The sequence below is a fragment of the Anopheles marshallii genome, chromosome 2, assembly GCF_943734725.1.
Source record: "Anopheles marshallii chromosome 2, idAnoMarsDA_429_01, whole genome shotgun sequence".
In the NCBI taxonomy this organism is placed as follows: domain Eukaryota; kingdom Metazoa; phylum Arthropoda; class Insecta; order Diptera; family Culicidae; genus Anopheles; species Anopheles marshallii.
The window spans coordinates 52,869,826-52,897,102 of NC_071326.1; the positions used below are offsets into that span (position 1 = coordinate 52,869,826).

General features: G+C 41.8%; 1 protein-coding gene across 1 annotated transcript in view; it reads left to right on the forward strand.

Moving 5' to 3' along the window:
- Positions 1 to 27,277, forward strand: part of LOC128710476 (ETS-like protein pointed) — a 76,796-nt gene that overhangs the window by 42,154 nt on the left and 7,365 nt on the right. Inside the window, exons 3-5 of the mRNA XM_053805531.1 lie at positions 4,378 to 4,494; positions 5,688 to 5,891; positions 8,200 to 8,475. Coding sequence (XP_053661506.1) covers positions 4,378 to 4,494; positions 5,688 to 5,891; positions 8,200 to 8,475 — 597 coding nt within the window. The remainder of the gene's footprint in view (positions 1 to 4,377; positions 4,495 to 5,687; positions 5,892 to 8,199; positions 8,476 to 27,277) is intronic.

The window sequence follows — 27,277 nt, forward strand, 5'->3', positions numbered from 1 at the left end:
ACAATCGCTTTATGATGATCTCTTGTTACTTCCTTTAGAATTGTACAAGTGCAACATTATTTAATACGTAAAAAGTGTGGGTAATTAAAAACAAGCATATAAAATATTATTCTCATACTTATATTGATGTGTCGTGCTAAAACAGTGAGCAATCCATGTTGTGATGTATGAAAAGTGTATGAAGTGTAAAAACTGATAACATTAGTGAGTGTGGTTAGTCGCGAGTGTTTGTGCAATATATGTGTTATGCAGTCTGGGCTTGTTTAGTCTCTTTGTTTTTGTTTGTCTCTCAAAGCCATCATAAAGTTACTGCTTGCATATTACAAGTGCATACCCTGTGCGTATTGAAAAGCGCTAGGTTCAAAGTGTGTACCGGAATAGCAAGCGTTGATAAAATAGAGATACACAAATTTCAAACGCAGAAAAAGTGGCTACGAAAGTAAACATTAATGAGTTACGAGGATACGAAGGTTTCGATCCTCGTGCCAAAATGACTAACGAGTGGATGGAGTGGAACGACCCCGGAATCGGTCGGGGTGGTCCTCTCGGAAGGATCCCCTTACGAGGAGCAAATCATCATAACTTAGGCACGGGACTATCTAGTGTTGCTAGTGGAATGATAGGCGGTGTTGGTAGCATCGGAGGAATTCACAACAACAATAATGTCAACTTTCTCAACAATAACCAGCAAAGTTTCCTCAATAGTTACAGTTTGAACAAATTAGCATCGGTCGGTATGGGACTAAAATCTCATCCGCTCATGAAAGGTTTACAGAAACCAAGAGGTAAATACATTACACTGCGTTTTAAGTAAAAGACCAATACTATCGATTTAACTTAATCGGAGCAAATATGTTGTAAACTTTTCGCACCTGCATATAACATTTCTGTATACGGCATACGTGTAGCAAACACTGCAAGTTATTCGATCAGTTCGGTATGATCACAATGACTAAATAATACAATATCTTCAACCTTATGCAGTAGATCAAGAAAGCGAAAGCACCGCCAGCCCATAAAAATGGCGCACTTTGTCAGAAACAATTCGACGCACCGAAGCACATCGCTGCAGTACGCTGCGCAACCGTAACGGCGTCTGATGCACCTTGAACCCATTATTGGGTGCTTTGACCATGGCGATGTTTCTTGGTCACCCTTTCTTTAAGCCACCTCGGTGGAGTACTGTACAGTTCAGCCAAGAAATACACCTCAGCTATACCTACTAACATGTAACGAAGCAAAATATAATTCCATTGTTTGTTAGACGAATAGAAGGAGAAACTATTTTGAATTTGACGTTCTTCAAGCCGTCCACTCCATTGTGTTCCTTTTTGTTGTAGTTTTGGAACATTGATCATAGAAGTTTTCAAACGTTCAACAATAATTATCATTTAATTTCATTAACAACAGTCTTGATTGCTATCACACCACTAATATGTGAAGTAGTGAGAAATTAAGTACTTTCGTATTGTTTTCGTATCGTATTTTTCGAGTATTTCAAATCGAGGAAATGTAATATAATAGTTTAAAAGACTGACGATGCTACATTGAAAAAGAAACTCAAAATTTCAGATGAACTACATGTCATACAGAGGGTAAACCACATTTGGTAAACAACGTTAGGTCTTTGGAGTTTCGTTCCGTTTGGTGAACTTGGTTTTTGAGAGCATTTACCTGTGCCACTTGCCATTTCATACTGTCACCGAAAATATTACAATTCTGAAAATGTATGTTACTTAAAATGTATGAACATAAACTACTATTGTAAAATGGTGATTAATATTATAAAAAAATATAAAAAAAAACTTTGCAAGTATTTTTAGCTACAAGCTGATTTTCAAAATTATAAATCTAACTTTGTTGCATATGGTTTACCCATGCTTTCATACAGTGCAGTTGGCAGTTTTGTAAAGTCACAACCGATTTATTAGAAAAGAGATGTAGATGTATCATATATTATCGTACATATGATTTAAACAAACGATAGACGAGAAAGAACTTACTTTCATCACTTGGGTTTAGCAACTGCGTGTGTTCCCAAGAACAATCAAATAGAACGAGTAATGCTCCAAAGCTTAAAGTTTTGAAACTTGAAAATATATCATAAACCGGTGCTACCTCGTTCGCGATCCCGGTTGGACTCTGTAACACGTTTTTGGATGATAATCTGGATGGGTGAAGCATTGCGATATGACACAATGGAAATAAAAACAAATAGACCCAGAAAACGTAACGGGCAGAAGGAATAATCGACCTCAAAAAAGAATTACGCCGAAAATTTAATTACAACCAAAACAGCTGGCGTTGTCGACATATGCAAGGGTACACCCGTTTCTCTTTACCATTTTTTGTGTAGTTTATCTCCATTTTACCATTTTCCCTCCCATTGCCACCCACTCAATCTCATTGCGATGGTCGGGAAACAGTCGGCAGAATAGGCGGTGACTATGCGTTGTACCACCGTTGACGATGGATGATGAAATTAGAAGCGACCAAACGTTCGACCATTCCACCGGATGATAGTCGTTCCGTCGAAGTCGAAAATTGATTATCGACAACAGAGTAACCAACAGCACGAGAGGAATCGGTCGCTACATGCTTTGATCACGATCAAGCGTGTTGATTGTTGGGTTTGGCAAACGTCTTATGAGGCGATCGTTGGTATAAATCGAAACCATGATAGGTGGTCTCTGAAGCTATAGGACCATCTTTTCCAATCTTGGGGCGGACTCATACTCGAATAGGTAAAAATAGAAAAGTACTACATGATACCCGAATGTAGGAGCTGCTCCGTACAACTTTGTAATAATTTTGATGTTCGTTCTCGTTCACTAAAACTGAAGGAGATTATTGATTTTTCGCTCGAGTTTGGATCGGCGTCTTATATCGCGCGTGTAACGAAGGTCGCTTGGACGTGAACGTGGAAACGAGCAAAGAAACGATAAAGAAAGAAAATTGGGTGAAAGGAAAATCTTGATCATCCAAACCACCCACCGAGGAAGCCTCCCACTTCCTGAACTTGATGCAAAGAAAACAATTCGAAACAGAAATCTCTTTTTAGACCCTGCGGCAGACTAAGAGAATCGATGAATTTAGAGACATGTATTAAGAGCTCTTATCCATTGACACGTCGAATCGTTGCAGATCGGATTGATCATCAACTGACGATTAGGATTCAAATGAAGTTTACTTCCACCGAAACGAATTAGCGGACTGCCGGTTCGGAAGTCCGGATTTTCAATCCTATAAGCACCAACATGTTCTGATTGAACGGGATTTTGGGTTTTCTTTTCATTTTCGTATTGCCTGGAGGAAGAAACAAAATCCAATTGTCTGCGACACACGATCGTATTAACCCAGCCGTACTTACAATCCTGCAGCATCCGAGACTGTAAGATGGAGGTGAAATGATTGGATCTGTTTTCTTTTTGACTCGAGCTGCCTTTGACGATGATCGGACGTTTTGTCTTTTACGGAAGTTCATGTTCCGACCTCCATCCCATCATCAAGACCCAGTGGTAAAAAAAACAGCAGCAGAACGATAATCCGTTAAAATTTCAATTTTCCATCCCCAATCGGGAAGTAGAACCAACCGAGCGATTACGATCCAATCGGCAGAATTTAATCCTCAACCGATTGTTAGCTCTCGACTGCCTCATTCAACGAACCTCTTGGCTCTACTGATCCGGCTATTTAACCGTCTTCCTCATCTTCAACGTCGTTGGTTTTCATTGACGCGAACAATCGATACGTCGCAGAGTAAAAACATCACGAAGGAAAGAACAGAAGTAAATACATGAAAGAGAATCTTTAAGACTCATTGATCAAATTCACGCTGCCACGAGACCAGCAGTGGAGGAATTGAGTGATATTTTTACGTAAGTCTTACATGTTCAGCCCTCTAAAATGCCTTGCGGTCTAGAGGTTTTGTGGCCCTTCTTTTACCACTGGGTCTAAAAGACATTGTGTGTGTTCTGTGAAATTAAATACTTCCGTTCCGTTTGGTTCCGTTCCCTTCCTGTGAGGCCGGTTCTTGTAATATCTGCAAATTGTGTCACTGGCCAGCAGCGATGGAAAACGCTGACGAGTTCCCCCATTTGCCATGGGTATTTCCGTATGTGAAGGAAGTGGTAGAAAGCATTTGATGCAGAAACTATTTTAACATTCTTCAGAAGCCAAAATGAAGTTCGAGGGTGGTCTAACCAATGTTTGATATCGTCGTAGAATTTGGATTAGCTTACTTGCTGTATGCGATAGGAGTCAACGGGTGAATTATTTCACACTTGAGGATTTGCAGCTCGCTAATCTGCCGTCACTACCGGATATGTACTACGTTTTGACTTATTTTGTTTCTCTCTTTGCTTCCTTCTGTTACAGATGTACCGACACAGATGCCGCCATTGACGCCTGGTACGAATAAGAAACTAACTGAAGTTCTGTACGCTTCTTTCGCATCCTGGGAGAAGGAAGTGCAGACATTCAAAATCACCAAAGGTTCGTATTTAAATTTCTCAGTTAAGAAAACATTGGCACTTGTGTTTTACCACACTACGCCAAATTATTTGTCAGACCTACTAGTATGTTGATTGGGGTTTGTTAAACAATTTTTGTTTCGTTCGCCAAAATGTTGGAATGAAGCCGACCTAAATCGATGGAGTCCTACCTCAAAGATTGATTTAAAATGAAAAACAATACAAATGAACTCTTCTTTTCATTTAGCGCTACAACCTTCCTAAACAGCCTATGTTCAAATAGTTTTGCGATGTGTTTTGAATGAACAGTCTAATTTGAATAAAGGCTGAGTAAAATATTTTTCCTTAAAATGCTGTTTACCTTGCAACAATATTTAAAATCAAAACTCAGAGTTTTAATGAAAAGTAACACGATTGTAATTAACAAATTAACCGCTTCGCCCTGCACTGATTGTATTTATGTTTAATTTAGCTGCTCACTCAGACGCAGCACAGAAATATCAATAGTTGGTGAATCAATACTAGAATATTATGTTAGATTAATTTTTTTACGGAAATCAATGTATTTTCATTTCATCCAATATGACGGCATTTGCCGCATTATCAGAGATCTATGCATATTGAAGTAATAAGTTTTAGTAATTGGTTGTTACATCTTTTACGATTATTCTAAATGAAAGGTTCGCGATTTCCTTTAATGTTCATTTTTTCCGTCATTAATTGAACCGGCAAATAGCTATTCATTCTTAAAATCAACCGAAAATTTCATGATTATGCAAAAATGTAAAGGTCAATGTCAAAAATCATTTTTGTCCAAGGTAAATAAGCATCTGTGTAAGTTTTCTTCACCTGACCGCATTCCAACTTGTTACACTTTCGTGTGTCTTGATGCAGTTACCGCTGTAAACGGGAAACACAAAAATCAGCAAACAATTAATATTTTATGAGCCTTTGTGTGGGCTTCTCTGTCCTTCGCAACTGTCCATCCACCAGAAGGGTGAGAACGGATGGCTATTTTGGTCTTATAGATCTCACTGGCTAAAACGAGCTCTATTGCAGTACAGCACCGGGTTGGTGTGGTTCTCCTATTTAGTGATTTATCTATTGTTTACTTGCGGGTTTTGATTCACTTTCTCGACGCTATTGTTTTTAATTGTTCTTTGTTTCCACAAACCGTCAGTTAACCTTATGTTCTATTTTTTGCATCCTTGATAGATCCTCGGCAATGGACAGCGGAACATGTGTTAATTTGGTTGAATTGGTCGATCAAAGAATTCTCCCTGGAAGGGGTCAACAAGGAACCGTTCCAAAAGATGAGTGGCCGCGACATTGTCGGTCTCGGTCGCGAAGGATTTCTGGCGATTGCTCCACCATTCACTGGCGATATTCTGTGGGAACATTTGGAAATACTACAAAAAGGTAAGCATCAATGGAGACGAAATAGACTGCTTTTAAACTGCTCTAATGGTGTACTTATAGTGGTGTTCGGTTTTGAATGTATGAAGATTAGTTTATAATACCACTCCTCTAGCGTTTTTCTGAAGCTGAGCAAACGGATTAAGTAATAAATGCTGCGAATGCTGACGCTTAATTTTAACACAATTGTTGTGCAATGTTCCGCTTACACCACATTCAAATAGCGGACTTAGACTAATACTGTCCGACACTACGTCAACACTGTATACGACGTACGTATACGACCTAAACTGATGCTGGTACCATCACTGATAGATGAATTTAGGAATAAAGCAGGTAATGTGATTTGAATCAATGCACCAAGGCAATGGTGGTCGCACACTGCAATTCTATCTTCTCATCAGCTCACTGTACTTTTTGCATACTTCAAGGGTGTTTACATCGCTGCACATAACTAATTCAACGGTTGTGCATCGATGGCATCCACGATGATCATCGTAAAGCGATATCTCTGCGATGCTAGTAACGATGAACATCAAAACCTATGGTTTTTTTTTTATAAAACTCCGGCACCATTGTTTGGTGCATCATTCAATTCATTGCTTGCGCAGTTTGCTTAACATTTACATCTAAATTTTGAACTGCGAAGGATATAATAGTACGTTCAAAAAATATCACAGCTGCAGTAGGGTGCAGAGTGATTAAATTAATAGTGCTAGCGACTTAACGCAATGTAAATTAATCCTCTTCTCATGTCCGATCCAGAATTATGTACTGCCCAAGTGGAGGGTGTTCGTAAGAGGTCAACAAAGGTTCCCAACGATCATAATGTCAACAGACAAGCATCCATAACAAGACAATTTCATCTTCATCAGTGGTACACCCTCTGCATCAAAGAACAGATTCAAGCAAATGGATTTCTTACTCGTTCCGCAGACAAGCAATGCCTTCGGTCGACCGTGATTGAGATTGGATAATTGACTCTGTTGCCATTAATCGGTTATGCTTGGGGTTAATTGGATTAACGTCTACGATCTTTAGTATTGGGCGGTAAGCCCATTTAATTGAAATTGGTTAATTCTAACGAGGGCACATCTCGATCAATTGTTGCGTTTGACTGGATGAAACGCGAGTAAAAGGGTCCGTACGATTTTTTGCCTTTTCAATTATTTTGATTTGCCTTGTTGTAATAAGTTTATTTTGATTTCTAACTCAATTCAATTGTGAATTGAACATGCAATTTCACATGTTCTAACTATTCTTCCACATTTGTTTCAACGGCATTGATGTTTTGCTAAAGTTTTGTTGAGAGATTGATTAGACTTTGGATTTATTTTCGATTTATATCGGTTCGTTATAACCGTGTAATGTGCGTCTATTATCGTCTCGAAGGGGCCTACATATTGATTTTTTGCAATAAAAATATTGCAGCATATACACTGATTTACTTTAAATCGATGTTCGAGCATCTGCAAACCTAACAGTAAGCAGCTTCTTAATCCTCGCCATAGAACATTATAGAATAACCAAGATTCTAGACTAGGTTGAAAAGCTGTAAAATATTGAGGAAATTACTATCGTTTCCTAAATTTGCCCAATTCTCAAATTCCGGTTTAGTTTAGGATGAGTTTGTGTGGGTCAGACCTACTCGTATCTACATGTTCAACTCGAAATAAACGTAAAATTTGATTGCAAAAGCAAATCAACGCATCCCACACAGCAGCTTAATGCTATTTTTCCACGCATATGGTCAGATAAATTTACTTGAATGCTCTATTGGTGCGATTTGTACTCGAAGTCACATTAATAAATTGAATTTTCCAGTCAGCAATTCAACTGTGACCGGCTGAGCATAAACTGAATATGTTGTCCTTCTTCGGGCAAATTTAGAACCGTGTCGCTCATTCATAAAAACACGTTTATCGATGTACTCAGCCGAGCGATTTCGCACGAGGAAAATCTAGAAGAGGAAATCCAATCAGAAAAGTCCGGCGGTATCCTGTGAATTTTGTTGTGCTATGTTTACTACGAGTGATTTGCTTGTCAAATATAGGCCCACACCATAACATCGCTAAATGTATTATTTAAAAAAAAAGTTTCTTCGTAAAAAGGGTTATCTTGATGGTGCTGTTCGATGTACATTCTACAGGTTGACCTTACCACGTGCTACATATTTCCATTCCCTAATTTCAACAGGCATAAAGGCTGGACGAACATCAACGTGGTGGTGGGAGTACGCCTATGCATAATAAACTGTATTATAGTTTTACTCATATCCATGCTTGACTTCTCCCCTTGCGTTGGGTTTTAGATTGCGAAAAGGCGCTACTAGACCATTCTATTGGTGGTAGCGGCGTGTACGATGCGTCCTGCGGCCAGGCGACTGGCGGTGTTGGCGTTAACGAACTCAATGAGTACAACAGTACCCTTCAGCGGTTAAGTGGCCAGCAGCAAGAATTCGGAAGAAGCTCTAGCAGCAATAACAACAACAGCAGTAATACTCCAGCATCTACCTCCAGTACTACTCCCGGTACGACCACACCGAATAGCAGCAGTACCACCAACACCAACAGTGGCGGCAATGGAGGTAAGTGTATTTTTTTTACTCCTCATCTAAAACACTTAACAATTGCTGTGGCGAAATGCATCAATGGTTTCAAATTCTTGCAAAGGGATACATGTGCGTATCCTAGTCCGAGGGTGTACAATGGACTTCTTTGCCTACGCTTTTCAAAACCTGCATTAGTAATATATAGACACAAAGTGAGGTAGACGAAAGTGACCCCACAGAAAAAAGGAAGAAAACGGCACCGTATAATTAGTTACATCAAAACCTTCTAAAAAGCCGCCTCATGCCCACAACCCTCGTGCGGAAGCTGCTGCGCAAGGGAACCAACACTGCATGACCCGGCAAGGGAACCGGAGAATAATGAGTAATCATGCGTAGCAGGGTGTGGTGGTGAAGGTGGGAGGGCAAAATAAGAAATAACGAAAAAAGGTTTGTTCCCCTGATTTTATTTCCACCCGTTTGGTCACTGGGGATGGTAAACGAGAGGGGCAGCGCAGAAGTTAAAAATCCCGAGTCTATAATTTTGATCGACTGTGTATTGAAGGTAATAAAACATATACGTATCCCTAGCGACAATCCCTTTCAAAAGCATACCGCCAAACGTTGTGGAGGATCGCCGCACACCGGAGGAATGAGTGTTTTCCATTTCGTTTGATTACTGGGGAAAATATTATGATCATGCTGGCGAACTCGAACATGCACGCGAGCCCTCTAATAAGCTATCTAAACCAATATCGGCATGGATCGACTGATCGATTGATCATTCATCCCGTTCCGTCCCGTCCTCTTGGGGAAGCAAGATTAAAGCAAAGTAGTAGTGCTAGATCGCGATCGTAGCCATCGGTAACTTGTGATACAAAAATCCAGTAACAGTTCATATATAAAGTACTTTTAGGTGAACCATGCGGGGTAAAATTGAATTGGATTTTGGAACAAATGACAAGAGTCAACTTCAAAACCATTAACTTGACGAAATTCCGGTTTGAAAGCGTGAGTTATATTTGGGCTAATACAACAAATAATTTTGTAACATACATGGGTCATACAAGAACACGAATGTTTGCAATTGGTTACGGTATTTAAAAGTTCATTCAACTAATCAGCAAATTTGGCTGTCGATGAAACCATTTGCTGTGCCACAAACAGTGTTCCCTGGTTGAAATCACTCAAAACGGTCGTTTGCACTTATTACACATTCATTCGTTGTGTCTGCCGTGCTTTTAATGTTTTCCCTGAAGCGAGGGCAAAAGCGTGGTAAGGGCTTGGAATATTATATTTTGATGCGGGCATCCATTTGGATAGCGGTCGGTTATATTCTTTTAGATTGTGTCCACGCTTATTTGTTTTTTTTTGTCGCCCCTACCTCACAGTGAACAGTCACGCTCGAGCTGGCAGCTAAACAAAGACCACATGCGTTGCGTTTGTTGGTGGTGCCTCAGTGCCATTACAAGTGCATATATTTCGGTGTTGGTGGACACTACGGTAAAGCTGACAGTACACAATAAGAGAGATAGAATAAATTGTCGTTGGGTTGGCTGTTTGGGAAGGTCTACCAATACGAGCAGCGCCGTGACGCACACATACACCATGCTTTGATTTAGTGTGCTGGTGGGATTTTAACGCCATCATCGTGGCACAGCACTGTGTTAGCGAATATCGAAACATCATCCTTCGAGTACCATCATCTATCTAGAGATACTACATGCTTTCCATCGTTTGCTACTCACTGGGCCAGGTCAAACGATTACCAAAATAGTCGAACGTGTCTCAATTACAATTTGAAATTATTCGTTTTGCAGGATTTCAAACGTACAGACAAATTCGGCCGCTCTTCGATGTGCGACAGCACCTTCCAATAAGTGTTTTGTCTCTAGCAATATTCTGCCTGTGTAGGAATAGTGCTGTGGGAGGGTCTTTCTCTCACCGCACGAGATGATGAGTGCCAATGGTAATGGAGGCTGTTGGTGATCGCTGATTACATAGTTCGTTTCACATGTACACTACCTCTACTCCTACGCTTACTCTTTGCTCTTTGCTGATGGGCTCACAAGTTGCCCCATTCAAACTTCAACAACAACGCATATGGAACCGCCGGCCCTGATCTGCGTCACTCGAAAGATCCAACGAATGAAGCGAATGAATGAACGGGAATAAATGAATGAGTGGAAACGCGTGGCCGTTTTGCCGTTGATTGAATTGAATGCATGAATGAAAAGACAAAACATAACAGCTACAATCATCGCATATAGATGTTGATACACAAGCAGAATACACAAGATGATTCACGTACATGTTTCTAGCGTATTTTCTTTGATGCAAGTCAATGTAATAAAAGTTACTTCAAATGCTTTCCAGTACGCATCAAAGTTTCAACCACCAGTCTTTAATAATCAAGCTTTATCTATAGTTGTTTGCGTCCTAGTTTGGTTTAATTTTGTCTATTGAAACTAATGGCTAAAGATTTAATTAACCTCGATCTGTGGCGGTATTCTCTTTACTGGTTCCCATTTCACAAACTTACTGTCGTACAGTGACTTAGACGCGCCAGAGACCGGTGCGCCAGATAAGTAGAAGTAATAAGTTCCCATTACACACGATTACGTCATCATCAATCGAATTTCTAGTTTTTGCATTAAAAATGGCGTAGACCGGCTTGCCTAATAGAGATAATTGAGAAATAATCATATGCGGCATTTTCCAATGTGCTTCAATCGATTACACATAAATGGTCTAGTTCCGACAAGTCCCTTTGATCTACTTCTGGTTCTATTCCGGGTTTGAGTGCACTTACAATAACAAAGCTATGTTTGTGATGTAAACCGATTAAATGAAAAGCGACATCAAAAGGTACAATCATAACTCAATTATGCTCCGCCTTTTTCGCAGACGAAAAGGTTTGCTCATAATAAAAATATGATCTCTTCTTTTTTACAACCGATCCTTGCTGACCAAAAAATTGGTATTATGCTTCAGCAAATAAGAGAGGGATCCTATCTGTTATTTGAATTCCCCTGCTGCTAAATCTTCGCATCTCCCATTGTCCTTCAACAGGATCTTGCAGATGGAAGATGGAAGTAAGGGTCCTATTATTATTTGTTGATCAGAAATTAAGCAAGAAAGGTTCGAAACGTTTCCAGTTTCGCTAGAATACAACCAGAGTTTCTTCATTTTAGTCATTGTCACCACCCAGAGGGGCAGATCAGTAGAGGTTTCCGAGTGCCTGCATTACAGTCAGTGAACGCGTCCTCTATGCATCACTATGTAGGAATAACGCGAGCCACATACACAAACACATACACACGGTCTGTAACCAAAGGGTGAAGGTGGACGGCATCAACGGTCAGAAAACGTTGCGAGCCCAAACGCGATGGTGGACAAAATAACGACCAGCGTCATCGTCATCGTTACCCTTCGGTGCATTTTGGTTCACCGTACTACTCTTTTGTTTCTGGCATCCATCGCACATGCGACTCACACTTTCTTGCCGGTCCGTGGCACATGTAGGCTAATGCTGTTCCAAACAGAAACAAACCCAACGACCTACAGACACTTCGTACCCACTATCAAACACACATACAAGCCGAAAATTTCTTGCAGCGATGGTGCCATTTTGCGTGAATCAATCCGTTTCTCGGTGATGTGAGTTTAAATTCAGATAACTACAAAAACAATACATTCGTCCTATGGCGGCATACTCGTACGGATGCACTGAAGTGCAACAGTGTTGAAATTGAAAGAGAACGAAGGCAGCGCCACGCACACTTGTAACTTGTGAAAGGAAATCCATGCTGCACACACATGCAATCCGTTTGCACAGAACAAAGTCCGTTGATGGGCTTTCGCGTGAAACGACAAACAAAGCACGCACACCGCCCACTACTCCGTGAGAATAACTATGTATGTGTGCGTGGATTAGGTCACAATCGCACGTAGCGTTTTTTTAACGTAGGCTACGCGTACGAACACCCAGAACTACTGCCTTTGATACACGTGGTCTAAAACGAATCTCGATTATGTCCTATCCTCCGATCAGCCAGTGGAATAATGCTTTTAGCCCAAAGGATGGCTAAGATTGTACGATCCACACCATCAGCACACATCGCAATCGGAAAGCGAGAGCCTCTTCTGTTACAATTAAACTTTCGATCTCAACCTTGACTGGTGCGCTTCGTCATCTCTCAACCCAGTGCCCCTGAAGAATTAATATCATAAATTATGATAATAAATTTCGTAGGTTATGAAGTGCGTCAGCGCAAGAGAATGATGCTTGACCGCTCGGTTGAGTTACTGAGGAAGCAATCTCTTCAGAATGGGCTCACTTTTCTTTTTCTCGCCGAGTTTATGAGCTGCTTAGAGTTGCGTGGAAGGATGAACTTTTCCTTTCGTGCTCACCCGATGTCAAGATGATTAAAAAGTTTCCCTCTCGAGAGCCTTCTTGCGTGGCATCATAGCGTTAGTCGGACTACCACAGAGACCGCGATGCGTCGTTTCAGGCAGAGACGGACCACTGTAGACCGAAAAAGGCCTAATAATCTAGTGCAAACTCTCCGGGGCGTGGAATGCGGGTTAAGGTTGTACCGGTGTAGCTTCATGAATTTTGCGCTCGAAAGACACGAGACGCAGTCTCTGACATAATCGTCTGACAGAAGCGAACCAGCTCTTAAGAGTTAGCTGACTATCGCTTCGTCCCAATACATCGAATGGAATTGACGGATTTTAATTTTTGAAAATGGCCAACTATGTTGCTCAATTCATTCAGCTCAACTTGTTCACTATTCTTTTGGACAACGAAAGATCCCTTGGTGTGATGTGGGATTATGATTTATGGTAGTTATTATTTCGCCTGTTTTTCCCACCCCTACATTTCCAGTCACTCCAATCAAGGTGTCTTGCTGTTCGCTTATGCCGAACAGATAAGCAAGAGCTTCGAACCACTTTACGTCTGCGTTGCCTGCGCATACTGCGCATCGTAAAAGAGAATGTACATATCCCGCCTTTTGCCAAATAGACAATCCCGTGGCACCAAAGTTGGTTGAAGCTTTCTCCCACTCTAAAATCATGCGCAAAGAGCTAGCTCTGATTGGTTCAGATGGTGGAAAATGTGTGCTTGGATTAAGATTGAAATTCGAACTCATCGGCCAGCATACCTCGCTGATTGGTCGATCGCTCTTTTCTAGCCGTCATTTGGGTGGTAAAAAAACGATATACTTTTTTTTGTAACATTAGTAATTTTACTTTGACGCAGCAGTTTTCTGCGGTTTAGTGCTCTGATCGCAATAATGCCCTGCTGTGAGACACAACGCCGTCTAGAGCTGAGCGTCTCGCGACATTTGGTACGGGTTTGTGGCAAACATCAGAAAATATTATTCCCATGCAAAATCGAACTTAATCATTATGATAATTATAATGTAAAAATGAGACCTTCAGTTAAAGCCTTGCGTTCGCGTTGATGATTCGAGCAGCACTTCCGGTGCTACACTTCTTGAGCAAAGCAGCTGCACTGTTGTCCGGCCAGTTTGATGGATGTGACACTAACAGGAAAAATTTACATTTTTATTGCAGCTAGTCCAATGTTCAGAAAATAATACACTATTGATCGGTCAAATATGTCCAATATATGAGTCCAATAATTTCATATTCTGTTATTTTTATGAATTTTGTTGTTTGAAATTATGATCGAGAGCAAATATACCGGCTCCACAATTCTTATATTCTCCTTCTAATTGAACTCCGCTCACTGGCCCGTGGCGTTAAATTCTAGGGCATGAAGGTACAACTTACTTCTTTTAACAGCAGAGTATAAGATGTAACGCTTATAAGTGAACTTGGGGCTCTGGTTTCCTGAGTAGGAAGAGTTGGCGAGTGTCATTGCTGCTTCCATCTCCGTGTATTAACATAATTGCAGTGTAGTGACCAGTTATCGTTACCGCGCAGCTATACAAATCCTTTACCGTGTGACAAAAACCTACTTTACCAGTTTACATAAATGGTTTCAATTAGTGTTAGTCTCGCCGTGTTCAGGTTATCTACCACATTCAGTCAACATTTTCCAGATTTGATAGAGGGCCGGAAGAGATTCGAACGTTTTCATAACCTATCAATCAAAAATCATGATAAATTATCGTTACTGCTGGACGGTACAAAATTTCTTTCCTGGTAGATAAATACAAAAAGTTGAAAAGTTAACTAAGAATACCTTAGCAATTGATGATAATTATATACGCAGTGCCAAAAATAGTAGAATAGCTACATGATGCACACAAAAGGTTGTTTATTTAATATTATGTATATAACATCCTTGTACATATTAATATACATTTTTTTTGTATCTTTAGCATGTGTTGAACTTTGCTTTAAACATGTGTTCGTAAGGATTCTTAAAAACATATACATAAAAACGCCTGCGTAAACTTGGTTTGCTACTGCAATATCAATTTGAATATAAATGTGTCTGTGCATGTTTAAACAGTTCCCAAGCGCCATCCACACGGTCGCTTGGTAGTTGAGCGCACGGGAAGTAAGCAAGCGACTCGACCGATGCATCAAAGATGCGCGACTCAATCAATTGACTTGACTGTCTTTTCCCTCTTCTTACTCGCCATTCGTCTATACCGCCAGGGGTTTAGACGGCGTGCGTGCATAACGGTTCGTACTTCCGGAGAGTGGAAGTCAGATGGCTTAGGCCCGTCCGCTGGCACATTGACCGTACGAATAGTCCAGGAAGAGAGAAAGCATTGAATCGATCGGAGACCGCCGTCCAACGTGATAAAGTCGAGCTAGCGTGCAGCATCCTTCTTCCCAGTAGAGCACGATAATTAAAGTGCGACTTCATTCAGGAGAAGGATGAATTATGGGAATCAAAAACACATTGAATTATTCGCTGAACGAAAAGTGGATTACTACTTGATGCCCTTATTTGCCGTAAACTCAGTATCTTTGTCACCTCAACATTGTCGAATATATGTGCAATTAAGGCATGTTGGAGTTAAAAATTAACCGTTAAATCAATTTTTAATGGTTTTTAGCCGAAACCGAAAACATATTGCTTTAAACATTGAAAACATTGCTACATGTCTAAAAGACGCTCCCTTTTATGCTTTAAATTTGCAAGGGAATGATAACCCATTGTTCAATCATAATAATACAAATCGTAATGGTTAAAGATTTGTTCTCAGTCTTGAAATAATTGCTCATGCGTTTATAAGATTAATACCTACACAACGAAGCCAGACTAATGATCGTGATTGTTGGATTTTTTAAATTTTAAAGTAGTTATTATTGGGTCATCTCTATGAGGCGAGTCATATTAAAACATACGACGCATTTGCTCAATGCCATCCTTCGACTTTGTATGTTCCTAGGCCAGATAACTAAGACGTAACTAAAATATCGAAACGTCTTCATTGATTTTTACCAGCAAATCTGGATTTGTCGTCTTTCGACACATTACCGTACCGTCTCTTTAATGTGAAGCTAGGCGAACAATTGCACTAAACTATTAGCTCGCGCGCGCTTTCGCCGTCGCGAAGCTTTATCTGTAATGAATATTCAATTAAACTGTTTGCTCTTCCTCGCATCTACGCGGTATCTTTCGAAGAGTTCGGTTTCTGTCCTTCCTCTCTTTGGTTCCCCTTGGTGGTGTCCTCCCGTGCGAACGAACGGCCAAAGAAAGGAAAAAAAAAACCAAGCAACCGAGCGGATGTTAGAAATTAAACGCCGCATAAAGTTAGTGGCCAACGATCGTGGCCTAAGATGTAGAATGGAAGGAAGCAGGGGACGCGAAGCGAATGGAAGTACAATCTCGAAGAAGCTAAAGAATAACAAGACGATCGTAGGTCGTGTTCACTCTGGCCACGGTTGTAATCGATGGAAGACAAAAGAAAGGCGAAAGAAAGCAAACAAAACCGCTTATAACTTAACAGCGAACGAAAAATTATAATCATTTTGGGAAACAACAACGATCGCAACAAAACCCGAAAAGTCTATCCGTAAATAGCATTGAATTTGGCTTTTCAAATCGTTTACGTGACGGTGTTTTATTGAAAAATGTAATATAGTTTTATTTCACACTGCTTGAGTGTTAGACGTTAAGAACGCGTTTGCTATGATCCAGTCGCGTTAGTGCGCTTTCTCACCCAAAGCCAAGCCCCTACTTCGTTTACATGGTTGCGTTCTTCTGAGCCATTTTCCGGATATTTAACCACACATCATGTCGAACACCGTGGCTACATCCGGTGTAAACCGGTCTAAGGCGAGTTTTATAAGTGATACCGTAAAATGGTACCATCATTGGAGCATGGATGTTAATGTACGAATTTAGATTCTGTTTGTATTGTATATTTTGCGGAAATTTAGAATTTTTGAAACATCGTCTAAATATGTTTTTTCGCGTTTGAGTACAATTAATGTTTTACTATCGGGTACCTACATTTACTCTTAGTGTATGATTGCTGATAATATTACCGATTTATATAGAGAAAATATACTACAGCAAACAAGTGCTATGGGTCTGGAAATAATACCTCATCTCACCAAAGCTCTTCTACAGCTGCATAAACAGCGTACAACGTCCTTTCATCCTCTCACACTGAAAAGAATATTCGAAGCTGCGATTTGTGCACCTGATATCGCCAAGGCTTTAATTAGTCGTTTATTAAGTGATTAAACGATTCGATAACAACAATCCAGAGCTGTAGGATTTATGTCGCTTTCTGATGGAGGTTTCCGCGATGCATGAAGGTGTAAGTACAGCAAAGTGCATCAGTTGTTTCCTACACTGGCGATTAACAAATGATCGAAGGAAGTGGCTCAATGCATCCAGCCGAGGTTTTATCCGCCCTACGTTCGCATTACTTGTGCATATTCCCGTTCGTGTGGCCAGCCCATCGCGATGCCTTTTTGTTTTTTTTTGTTTCTGATCCCAAGCTTGCGAGGGCAAAAGGAAGCTGATGCAACTACACCGTATTACTATTCTTACCACCACTATTGCACCAGCCGCGCAGCAGCATTGACACCCTGCCACATTAATCTGCTGTGACTTTCGTGCGAAAAGGAAATGCGCTACCTGTTATGGCTGGCGCAATCATATGCACGCTTTCAATTCCGAACGCTTTCCCAATAAGCTGAACAAGCGCCAACCCATGGGACGCTTACAAAAAGTGACCGATTCCGAAATCAGATCGTACGATATTCCATTTTATTTTATTTTTGCAAATCGTCGTATCTCTTGGTAAGCTCCGATCACACTCCAATGCTTTTTTTCATCCGGATCTGCTTGATCATCTGCATCTGAAACTAGTTTTTTTTATAAATTTTGTTTCTTATTCCTATTACCTCTTCCTGTCGACCGTTTCTGTGGAAAGAAGAAGAAAGCAAAAAGAAAAAACTTGCTGATAGTGTGTCACGGCGGTCGGTTGGTTAGGAAAAAGTGGCACCCCTTCGGCAATCCATGGGAAAGGAAATGAAACTAAATCACTATCACCAGATTCTTGCGCGCTTGGGGCATAAGACTGCTCCATGAATGAAATGGATAAATGAATCGAGTGCGGTGTGCTGTGGTCGGTGGAGGTAGAAGGATACCGTTTCGGTGGCGTGTTTCCTTCGCTCGGACCGAGCGCTCGTGTGGTACCGTTTACGAGAGTGGGTACCGTTTGTCAGGGCGGACGTCGCCGTGGCCTCTTAGGCCGCCACCGGATGCGATCGGATAGCGTGTGCGAGAGTGTGCAGAATGATCACATTTATTAAAAATACTGCTTTTTAAGCACCGAGCTGCTTTTTTTCCCACCGCACCGAAAATGGCAATCCCCGCATGCATAACTAAAGCGGTTGGTAAAGGGAATATATGGTTCACTAAAGCGGTCAACGAGTTTAAGCTAATGTTTTAACTTTTCGATACAAATTGACCACGCATCAGATGAAATTTTATGCGTAACGTAAGGTTTGATCATTTAATTTTTCAACCACATGGCAGGCCCCATCATCCTGCTGAAGAACATATCACTTTCATTGAAGCTCATTGAAATCATCGTGAACCCAAGTGGCTTACATACTCGCAAGTGGTTGTGGATCTGAGGCTTTAGATTTATAAACGCAGATGAACACGTGCGCCTCAAAGCTTAAGTTGGTGGACCCTGTTAGCGCACGTGTCTTCATGTGCGAGCATCGAACTAGCCAGCTGGCGGAAGTGCCGATCATTTCATTTTTTTTTTTCGTGTAGTACAAACGAACAATAGCTGCTAGGTTCAGCATTTCCAGAGTTGAATCGAAGAATCCATCCAAACCACTGCGAGTATGACGTCGAGTGTGACAAAGTTCTACGGATGGTACCGTCAACCACTTTAGCGCAAGTGTTCAAATGAGCGCAATGATACGGTTCTATACCATCGAACATTAACAAGCGAGACACACAACAGGACAACAACTGCTGCTCGCATGTGCACGCCGGTAGCGGGAAGGAAACACTAGAACAAACGGTAACAAGACAAAGCGAGATCGAAAATCTATGATGCACCATCCGGTCTTAGGTATCTGGTTTCATTTCCGCTCGGTAGGAAAAGGTAAAGACGACCCGAACCCGCTACGAAAAGGAACACCTTCAGGTCAGAGTGTGATCCAATCTGAGAAAGCGAGAAGACCGGAAGTGCGTACGATTTTATGGTGAAATGTTTATAAAAAAGGGCCAGAAAAAAGGTCTGTCCCATCGCAGGGCATGCGATGTCTGTGCGAGGAACCGAAACTGTGTGTACAAGAACACGCATCAATAACACGCGATAAGTGACGATTATTACGGATTTGTGGGAGATATTTTAAACATTCTGAACATGATGATAGTTTGGAAATAGTAAAAATTACTGATATTTTACATACGATCTGCACTTGACTCGCGCATATCGGTAAAGAAATAAAAGTTAAATTATTTTTTTTTCAATTGTTGCTAACAATATACAGCAGCCGATATTTAATTTCATGATTAGTTTGAATTAAGTGATCTTGTTGGTGATTTTTCCACCATGTAACTAGTGTATCTCAGAAACATTTAGTTTTGGACGATAATAGAATTATGCGTACGCCTTTCGTTAACGAAACGATTAGATTTATCTGTGCGGGTCCAGGATGCGGCACTACAAGTGAGGCGTACATCCTCGGTAACAGAACAACATAGCAGGAATGCTCAATCCTCGTACATCATACAGCTTGAACCAGCAAATCGCAACGGTTGCGTTGTCTGATTTCTTGCATGCAATCGGATACCACCTTTTGCCATCCCGAAAGGGGTGCGTATATGCCTGATCTTGTTGGTGTCTCTGTTCCTTCTGTGTTTATGCAACCCTTCTCTACTATCACTTCCGTTCGGTTACGATTATGATGACCTGCTTTGTCACACTCAACTGTTCGGCGTACGAGCTCTAAGTAGGGAACGATTTTTGCACCGGAAGCACTGATTTAATTGGTCACATCTCAATCCGGTTGTGTGTGAGCTCTGCTCTGGGAGAAAACCATGGCCAAAGGAAGTACGGGGCACCAGAAAAAGAAAATAAGAAGAGCGCGAGAGAGATGGGAGAGAACAACGCTTCCCTAAGATAGGAAAAGTGAAAAGTGATTGGATTTTTGTCTCCGCCAATCGAACACAGACGCGCTCAGATTTTGATTGCCCTTCACCCAAGAAGAGAAGGAGCTAAAGATATAAGCAGGGGACATCAGCGGGCAACGAAATAACGCCACTATGTGCTGGCTGGCAGCACAAATTTTGGACAGGGAAAGGCGGTGGCAGCGGTGTTGGATTACCATCTCCTGTCTTTATTGTTTCCTGTCTCAAATGGTCGGGCATGGGCGTCAACAACACCGGAAATTGACCCTCAATGGTGGTGGTAGCTCTAGGAGGAAACAGGGATAGAATCAACAAGCTAGACAAAGAGAGAACTTGGAAACCAACAAAACCAAAACTGTCCATGTCACGCTTTTTCGAAGGGTTAAGGCAAATGAGTTGTCCGCGAAATGCGATCACATTAAAACTCGTGCTTTTCAAGAGCTGCTTATTTACCTCTGTGCAAAAATTCTTATCTCAGTTCAACTCAGTTTACAGGAACCTCTGTTTTTGTCTTGCCCATGATGCATGTCTTGTGATGGTGTTGTGTATCCGAATAACTTACGTACCCAATCAAATTCACTGATGAAACCAAACTGCCAACGAACTTTAAACTTTTGGTTCATTTCTATATTGTCACTCCACTTTGGGAAAGAAAAATGAAACTCTTGTTCAGGTGTTCCTCCACCATCATCACACTTGGGCGACTCATTATCTAAACTCCCTCCAACAGCTTATGAGGACAGTAGGGTAGTCCACAGAAAACATGAATTCATCAAACAGACGACAGGGCGATATAACTATTAGTGTGACACTCGGCTAAGAAATGAAGGGTCCACACCGAATAAAAACTGTTGACGCGACATAAATAGGGGTATCGCAGGACATTACTTCTTTGCCCGCTCGAACCGTCCATCCAGGTGGCTGAGTAGATGTGGAGTCGACGACGTAAACACATAGCTTGATGGGGAAACGGAGAACAAGATAAATGCAACACATTTTAGCATTCAAATTAAAAATAAACCGTGGGAAAAGTCTAGCAAGCACTGAGCCGTGGTCGCTTAGCTGCATCAATGTCAAACGAAACGAAGATCACCGAAAATGAGAAACGAAAAACACAGCACGCACACTTATACTAAATCACCAACACGGCAGTTTTCGGCGTGCGTTGAAACAATTTGCGTTGTGCTTAACGTGTCCGTGCCGAAGCAGGCTTGAGATTGTGCAATGTTTTATGTAAAATTAAATCCCTCTTCTCTGTCGGATGTTCGGCACAGGTTGAACAGTTCCGTTGAGAGTCATCAAGTCGTGAACTGCCGTAACGCGTTAGATTTGGGAACGGAATTAAGCTTTTACAACGGCGAAAACCAACACACACAAAAAATCCATCCCTACGAGCAGCAATGTCAAGTTTATTCTCACAATCGGCACAAATGGAGACAGAGGGTGAAAATGCAATGCAGTCAAACAATAATAAACGCCCGCAGCTCGCCGACGTTCGATTCGGCGGCATTCGCTAGCGCACAAACACGGCGAAAATAAAAGGTGCCCCAGTGCCTCTCGACAGCCGGGGGTATATTACTGTGGTCTGCACCCATATATATATTCATTTAACGCTTGAGTGACCATCCTGTACTGCTCGATCCTTGCCACCACTAGGTTGCCCATCCACACCCTTAACGATCATAGATTAAACTGCGTGTTTTGAGGGAGTGAGGCAAAGCGATCCTGCCGTTAGCGTCGGAAAACAGGTGTGCCGCGTTGTGTGTGTGTTTGTGTATGCGACCGAGCGATCTCGCTTCATTGCTCGTAAGTCATTCGGGGCTAATATTGGCCACTCCTGACGGGGACTAGGGTCCGATGATGACTTATAATTCTATCCAGGTACTGGGGCGCTGATGATCGTGTACCCGTTTTGTAAAACCACGCACACACGCAAACACGTATCTGCAGGACAAAGAGTGCTTGATGTCATAAAATTAATGGGAAATGTTCGTTTGTTAATTCGGTGAAAAATTATGCACCTTTTACATTGTCCTTACACAGGCACAAAAAAAAAACTAGGGGTTTCACACGGGTGCTCGTTTCGACGTCAGCATAGGGTACCGATTAAGATCGTGGGAGAATTTGATAGAAGGAAAAATCGTTCATACTTAGGAGACACATATTTGCTGCTTTTAATGAGTACTCCAATAACAATCCAGTAATAAACTCCATCTCCGGTTAAGAGTTAAATGTAAAGACAGTCTTTCTTTCGGATGCTCAATTTGTCAAATCATGTTGCATCGCACTTAAAGAATGGAAACAATTTTCCGATCGGATATCTGTTTCGAAAAAGGACAACCTGCTGGTTGGGCAAACAAACTTGTTATTTGGATTGAAATAGATGTTGATTGAACCTTCGTCTTAATGGAGAATAAGTAACATCTACGGTTAAAGCTACGTTGCTGCTGATACGCTTTGTTACTGAACCGTATTGTCGTCCAATTTCCGGTTGGACTTTCCATTATTTTGCACACAACCATACGTTTGCAAATAGAAAAATTCTTAAAAGATCAATATCTAACAGCAGAAGAAACGAAATAAGGGTCGGTAGGGCATTACGCTAGCTTGAAAACCAGCCCATTGGGCAATGGACAGCAGCAGCTCTCGAAATTACGCATCAAGGTGCCATAAGACCCACTCGAAGAACACCAGCGGATTAGCCGGTCTAAGTACTGGGAAGCGAATCTTTTAACATGATCTTAAGAATGTCGTCTTATCTACCTGCTCTGGTTATTGGATGTCCTGTGAAGGGCATTATCGGAAAGGCTTTCCAATGACGTCACCGAGCATTCGAGTTTCATTGTGAGTTCCGAGCATTTCCTTCCGATCGTGGCTCTATTTACCCATTCGTCCGTCTGTCTGTCCTATTTGTCATAGACCGGCGTGGGATCGTTCAACAAGATACTATCCCAAGTCAAAGAGACACAACCTTGTGTCCTTTTGCGTGCATTTCTTCGCCTATTTGTTCGGCTTTTTCAATGTTTTTTCTTTGCCTCTAATAGAACACATGCGCATAGCGAGTAAGGAGTAAAAGGAGATGGAGCATTAAAATCGCACCCTCACACAAGTGTTGTCATTTTCTTGAGTTTCATGTTTTTGACCACTGTTCTCAAGTATCATGTGTAGCGATGTGAGAATCTTGAAAACCATAAACAGTAGTGCAACGGTGCGGGAAATATGTACATATCCTTTCCGATCCTTATGCTCTGCCGCCATGCTCCATAAACACAACGCGCGCCGCGATTCGAGACAACAGAGAATCTAATAAATCTGCTGTTCTCGTCTAGAACGAAAGAGGAAGGGTCCTTCGAGCAAGTATTACCGTTTTAACATGCAGAAGGCAGCAAAGAAACCTAATCAAACAGGGACATCAAATTTCACTGCTAACCACCACCGAGAGCTCATCGGCTGTCTGTAAAAACCAAACATCGTTGCCGCAAAGAACGGAAGCATAAAATGGAGAGAAAAAAAACATAACAGAAAGCGGAAATCACGTTGGAAAAGATCACCGAACACACACATACCCATAAGTGGCGTCCGATCGTTCGACGGTTTGAATGAGCTGAACACATGCGAAACATAGCAAAAGCAAACATACGATCATTGAAGCACAAGAAGATCATCTCCAGCGGCTTAAACATGTCGAGTCCTTACGCATTTGCATTACGTATGTCTGCGTACGGTCGCTGTTCAGGCCGGCGACAGGTGGCTGTCGAGTAACGCATACATAAATTTGTGTGAATGTTTGAAATGACGAACCCTGAGAAAAAAAGGATGAGTGCGGGTGTAGTCAAGTTTGAAGGGATAATGCACCCCTCTTCGCGATGTGGTGTGTGGTACCAAACCACCCCTACACGCCGACACACATGTCCTGGGAATATTAACGAACGAGGCTGGAAGCGAAAATTGCTTCACATGGTCACGTAATGTGCTGTTTTACTCTGGGACGCAGTCGCTTTCTAGCTGCTTGTGCACAGTGAGCAAACATCGGCGCAGCAACAGATGAATACATAATGGATGACACACAATTCTCAAAATATTCCCAAGATAGAGAAAGATATTAATTGCAAAGACAAAAATTAAACAAAACGACGAGCTATCCACCGAGCTGACAAGTTCTGGTGACTAATTATTATTTCTAGTAGTTATGAGTATTTCCTTTGCCGGTCGGTTTGATGTTACATTGGACTAGTCATAAAAATTACGTCAAGGACATTTTTGAAAAAATAGATATTTTACCTAACTCTTGGCCTATTTGTAATAAATGTAAAGAAAAAGATTATCTTTCGAAAAAATCATGAAAAAAAAATGTTTGTTGAGGTGTGCAGCAGCAAAGTGACAGTACAGGTTTTGTATGCGAAAACACTCAATTAATGTCCAAAACCAACCAATGCAGCACTCAGTTATTCATGTGGCACGTTTTGACCCACTGCTTGTACGGTCGTGGCCCATTGTGCGGCGATGAACGCTTCCGTACGGTTGTAGAGGTGGTATTTTCATTCATTCATTCGTCGGCCTCGCGAGAGATGAGATGTGCGTCAGTGAGACGCGTGAGTGAGCCTCGCGTGGATGTGCTTCTTTCGGTGCTGGCATACAAATGTGTAAATGATCTTCAAACCATGTGAAATCCGTTTAAAAAGTGCCACTACATGTTCAAGTGTGATAGCGTGCTAAAGTTATCGATGCGTAATGAAATGTGCTGGTGAAGTTTTTGGATGTGAAGATTAATGTTCGCGAGCTGGTGAATTTCGGTGTACAGTTTTTTTTCGATCCAGTCAATTTATCACCAAATGATGAGAATCTAAAGTGCAGTGTTATCGTGATTATTGTTTCCCCCCGATCGACTAGCAAAGTGTGCCAGATATTTGTGAATCCGTTTGATCTGCTTCAAAGTGTGTACGCAACGGCAAAAGCAGTTTCGAGCTGCCGGATCCATCCATTCGTTGGTGGATGCTCTCGAAACTCGATCAAATCCCACTAAAGTGCTTCCAACGATCTCATCGGCTCCACCGACGCCAAACCTGACCAGTGATCCCGCCAACACTACCAGCACCATCATTACGTCTTTCCGTGCGTACCGCCAACATGATCAGAATGATCCGCCCCAGCTCCAATATCTTGTGCAGAGCCAAACGAACCTCCCGGGTCAGGATATAGAGTTTAGTTTACTGAGCAGTATTACCCATCCAACCAGCGGCAGTTACTTCGATGGCGATGGTCCTTCGCCCATTAGCACTGGTGCTGTGACTGTAAGCGATAGCAACAATAACAATACCCTTTCGAATCAAAACCGAGACCGTTCCACCGCGCCAACATATTCGGCTGTTGGCCCAACCTCGAGTTCATCGGTAGCTGCAGGACGCGCGCGGTCCTCAACCGATCTTAGTGATAACGCCAACATGGTGCTGCAAAGCTACGATGTTGCACTGAACGGAAGTGATAACGTTTCGCCATACGCGGCCGACTATGCTCCGACATCATCACTGCTAGCGGCTGCCGCGGCAGCAGCAGCAGGAACAACGACGACAACGACAACATCGCCGACAAGCTCGACTGCGCTACCTGCCAATTACTACATCGATCTGGATCCAGCCTCCACTGGATCGCATCTTTACCAATTGCATCATTTGCACCACCAACACCACTCACAACAGAACCACGCGAGCAGCAACAGTAGCAACAACGGCGCAAACCATCAGTCAGGTTAGAATATTGGCTTGCCAAAGCTGAAGATAATGGGCATGAAATTTCACGATATCGTCCAGAACCGCTATCAGAACAATAACTGGCTGTCAAACAGTACGACAGCATGATCATTGTGCCGAAGATGAGTTCATCAGCTCAATTTCGCCCAACCCTGTAATCAAATCATTTTTACACACACGCACAGACACACACACATATACATGTATATGCACCTTTTCTGTTACGCGAGCAAGTGGAGATGATCTTCACTTAAAACGTATTAGTCAAAGGTCAGCTAGTGTTAGCGTTGCCCATTGCTGCTGCTGCCTCTGACAGTGATTTCATACACTAGTAGGCTTGCAAAAATTGAAATGACGAAAAAACAACGAAATAAACTAAAAACAAACACGGCCCATGATCACCGTTCGGCCAAAACTGCTCAATATGCGATAAAGTCATGAGTTGCGTAACTTTTCGTTGTTTCTAGTAGATGTATGAGCGTTTTTTCTCCTCTTCCTTTTCGTACTATAAATGAGAGTTGACCTCACACAACGCCGAACGTTTTATAACTGCAGTCAAGTGCAACAATTCACAGCACCACCCCTCCCCAGGCCGGCAGAGGCGCGTGGTGGTAGCGAAATAAAACATTCCAACAGTGACCAATTTACGAAAAAATCCATAACTTTTCTGCCTTTCTGATCACGGTGTCATTGGCGATCATCGTGGGTTTCAAAGCAAAGTTTAAAGATAAGAAGGTAATTCGTTCAATGTCAGCATATTTGAGTGATGCGAGTTTTAAAAAGTGGGATCAATGAAAAAAAAAACGGCCTGTGTGTTGCAATTAAGTTTTGTTTTTGCACAATCACATAAAAGTCAGTTTCATGGTAGCACTGTTACAAGACATACAGTTGTATGATGTAACAAAGTTCGAAGCTAACCATTTGAGTGTGTATATGTCAAACAATGTGCAACACTAATGTTTTTTGTCGTCCTTCAACAGTATTCCTTCAGTAAAATCGTTAAAGGAATGTAAGAATGTAACGTAAGAGCAAGATTGTTAACCTTTGCCAACAGGACTTTGTGCAAAGGGTTAGTAAATGGAGAGATGGAAAATGCACGTTTAGCGTAGCGTTGCGTGTCACTGTCCTCATTCCGCTGAATTCCGGTTTCCGGTGTAATTTCCGACGCGACATCTTGTCACTCCCCGGTTTCCACGACCTGGGGCTAGGGCGCTACAGGAGAGTATCGGTTTTATCCCCCGGCTATGAGGCAAACGAATGAAAATAAGGCGTCCAAAAGGTGACGACCGTTAAAGAATGGGCAAAAGACGCTGTTGAACGATTCTTTGCAGGTATTCCCATTGGAAGGTAAATTTGTATTTCATCTCCGGTGCTTGGTGCGATGTTCTGGTGATCTTTCTGATTTGCTGATGCAGCTCCTGGGACTTTTCGGTGTCGGCACTCGGAAGCGCCAATTTTCCTCTTCTCGCGCTTTCGGTGACAATTG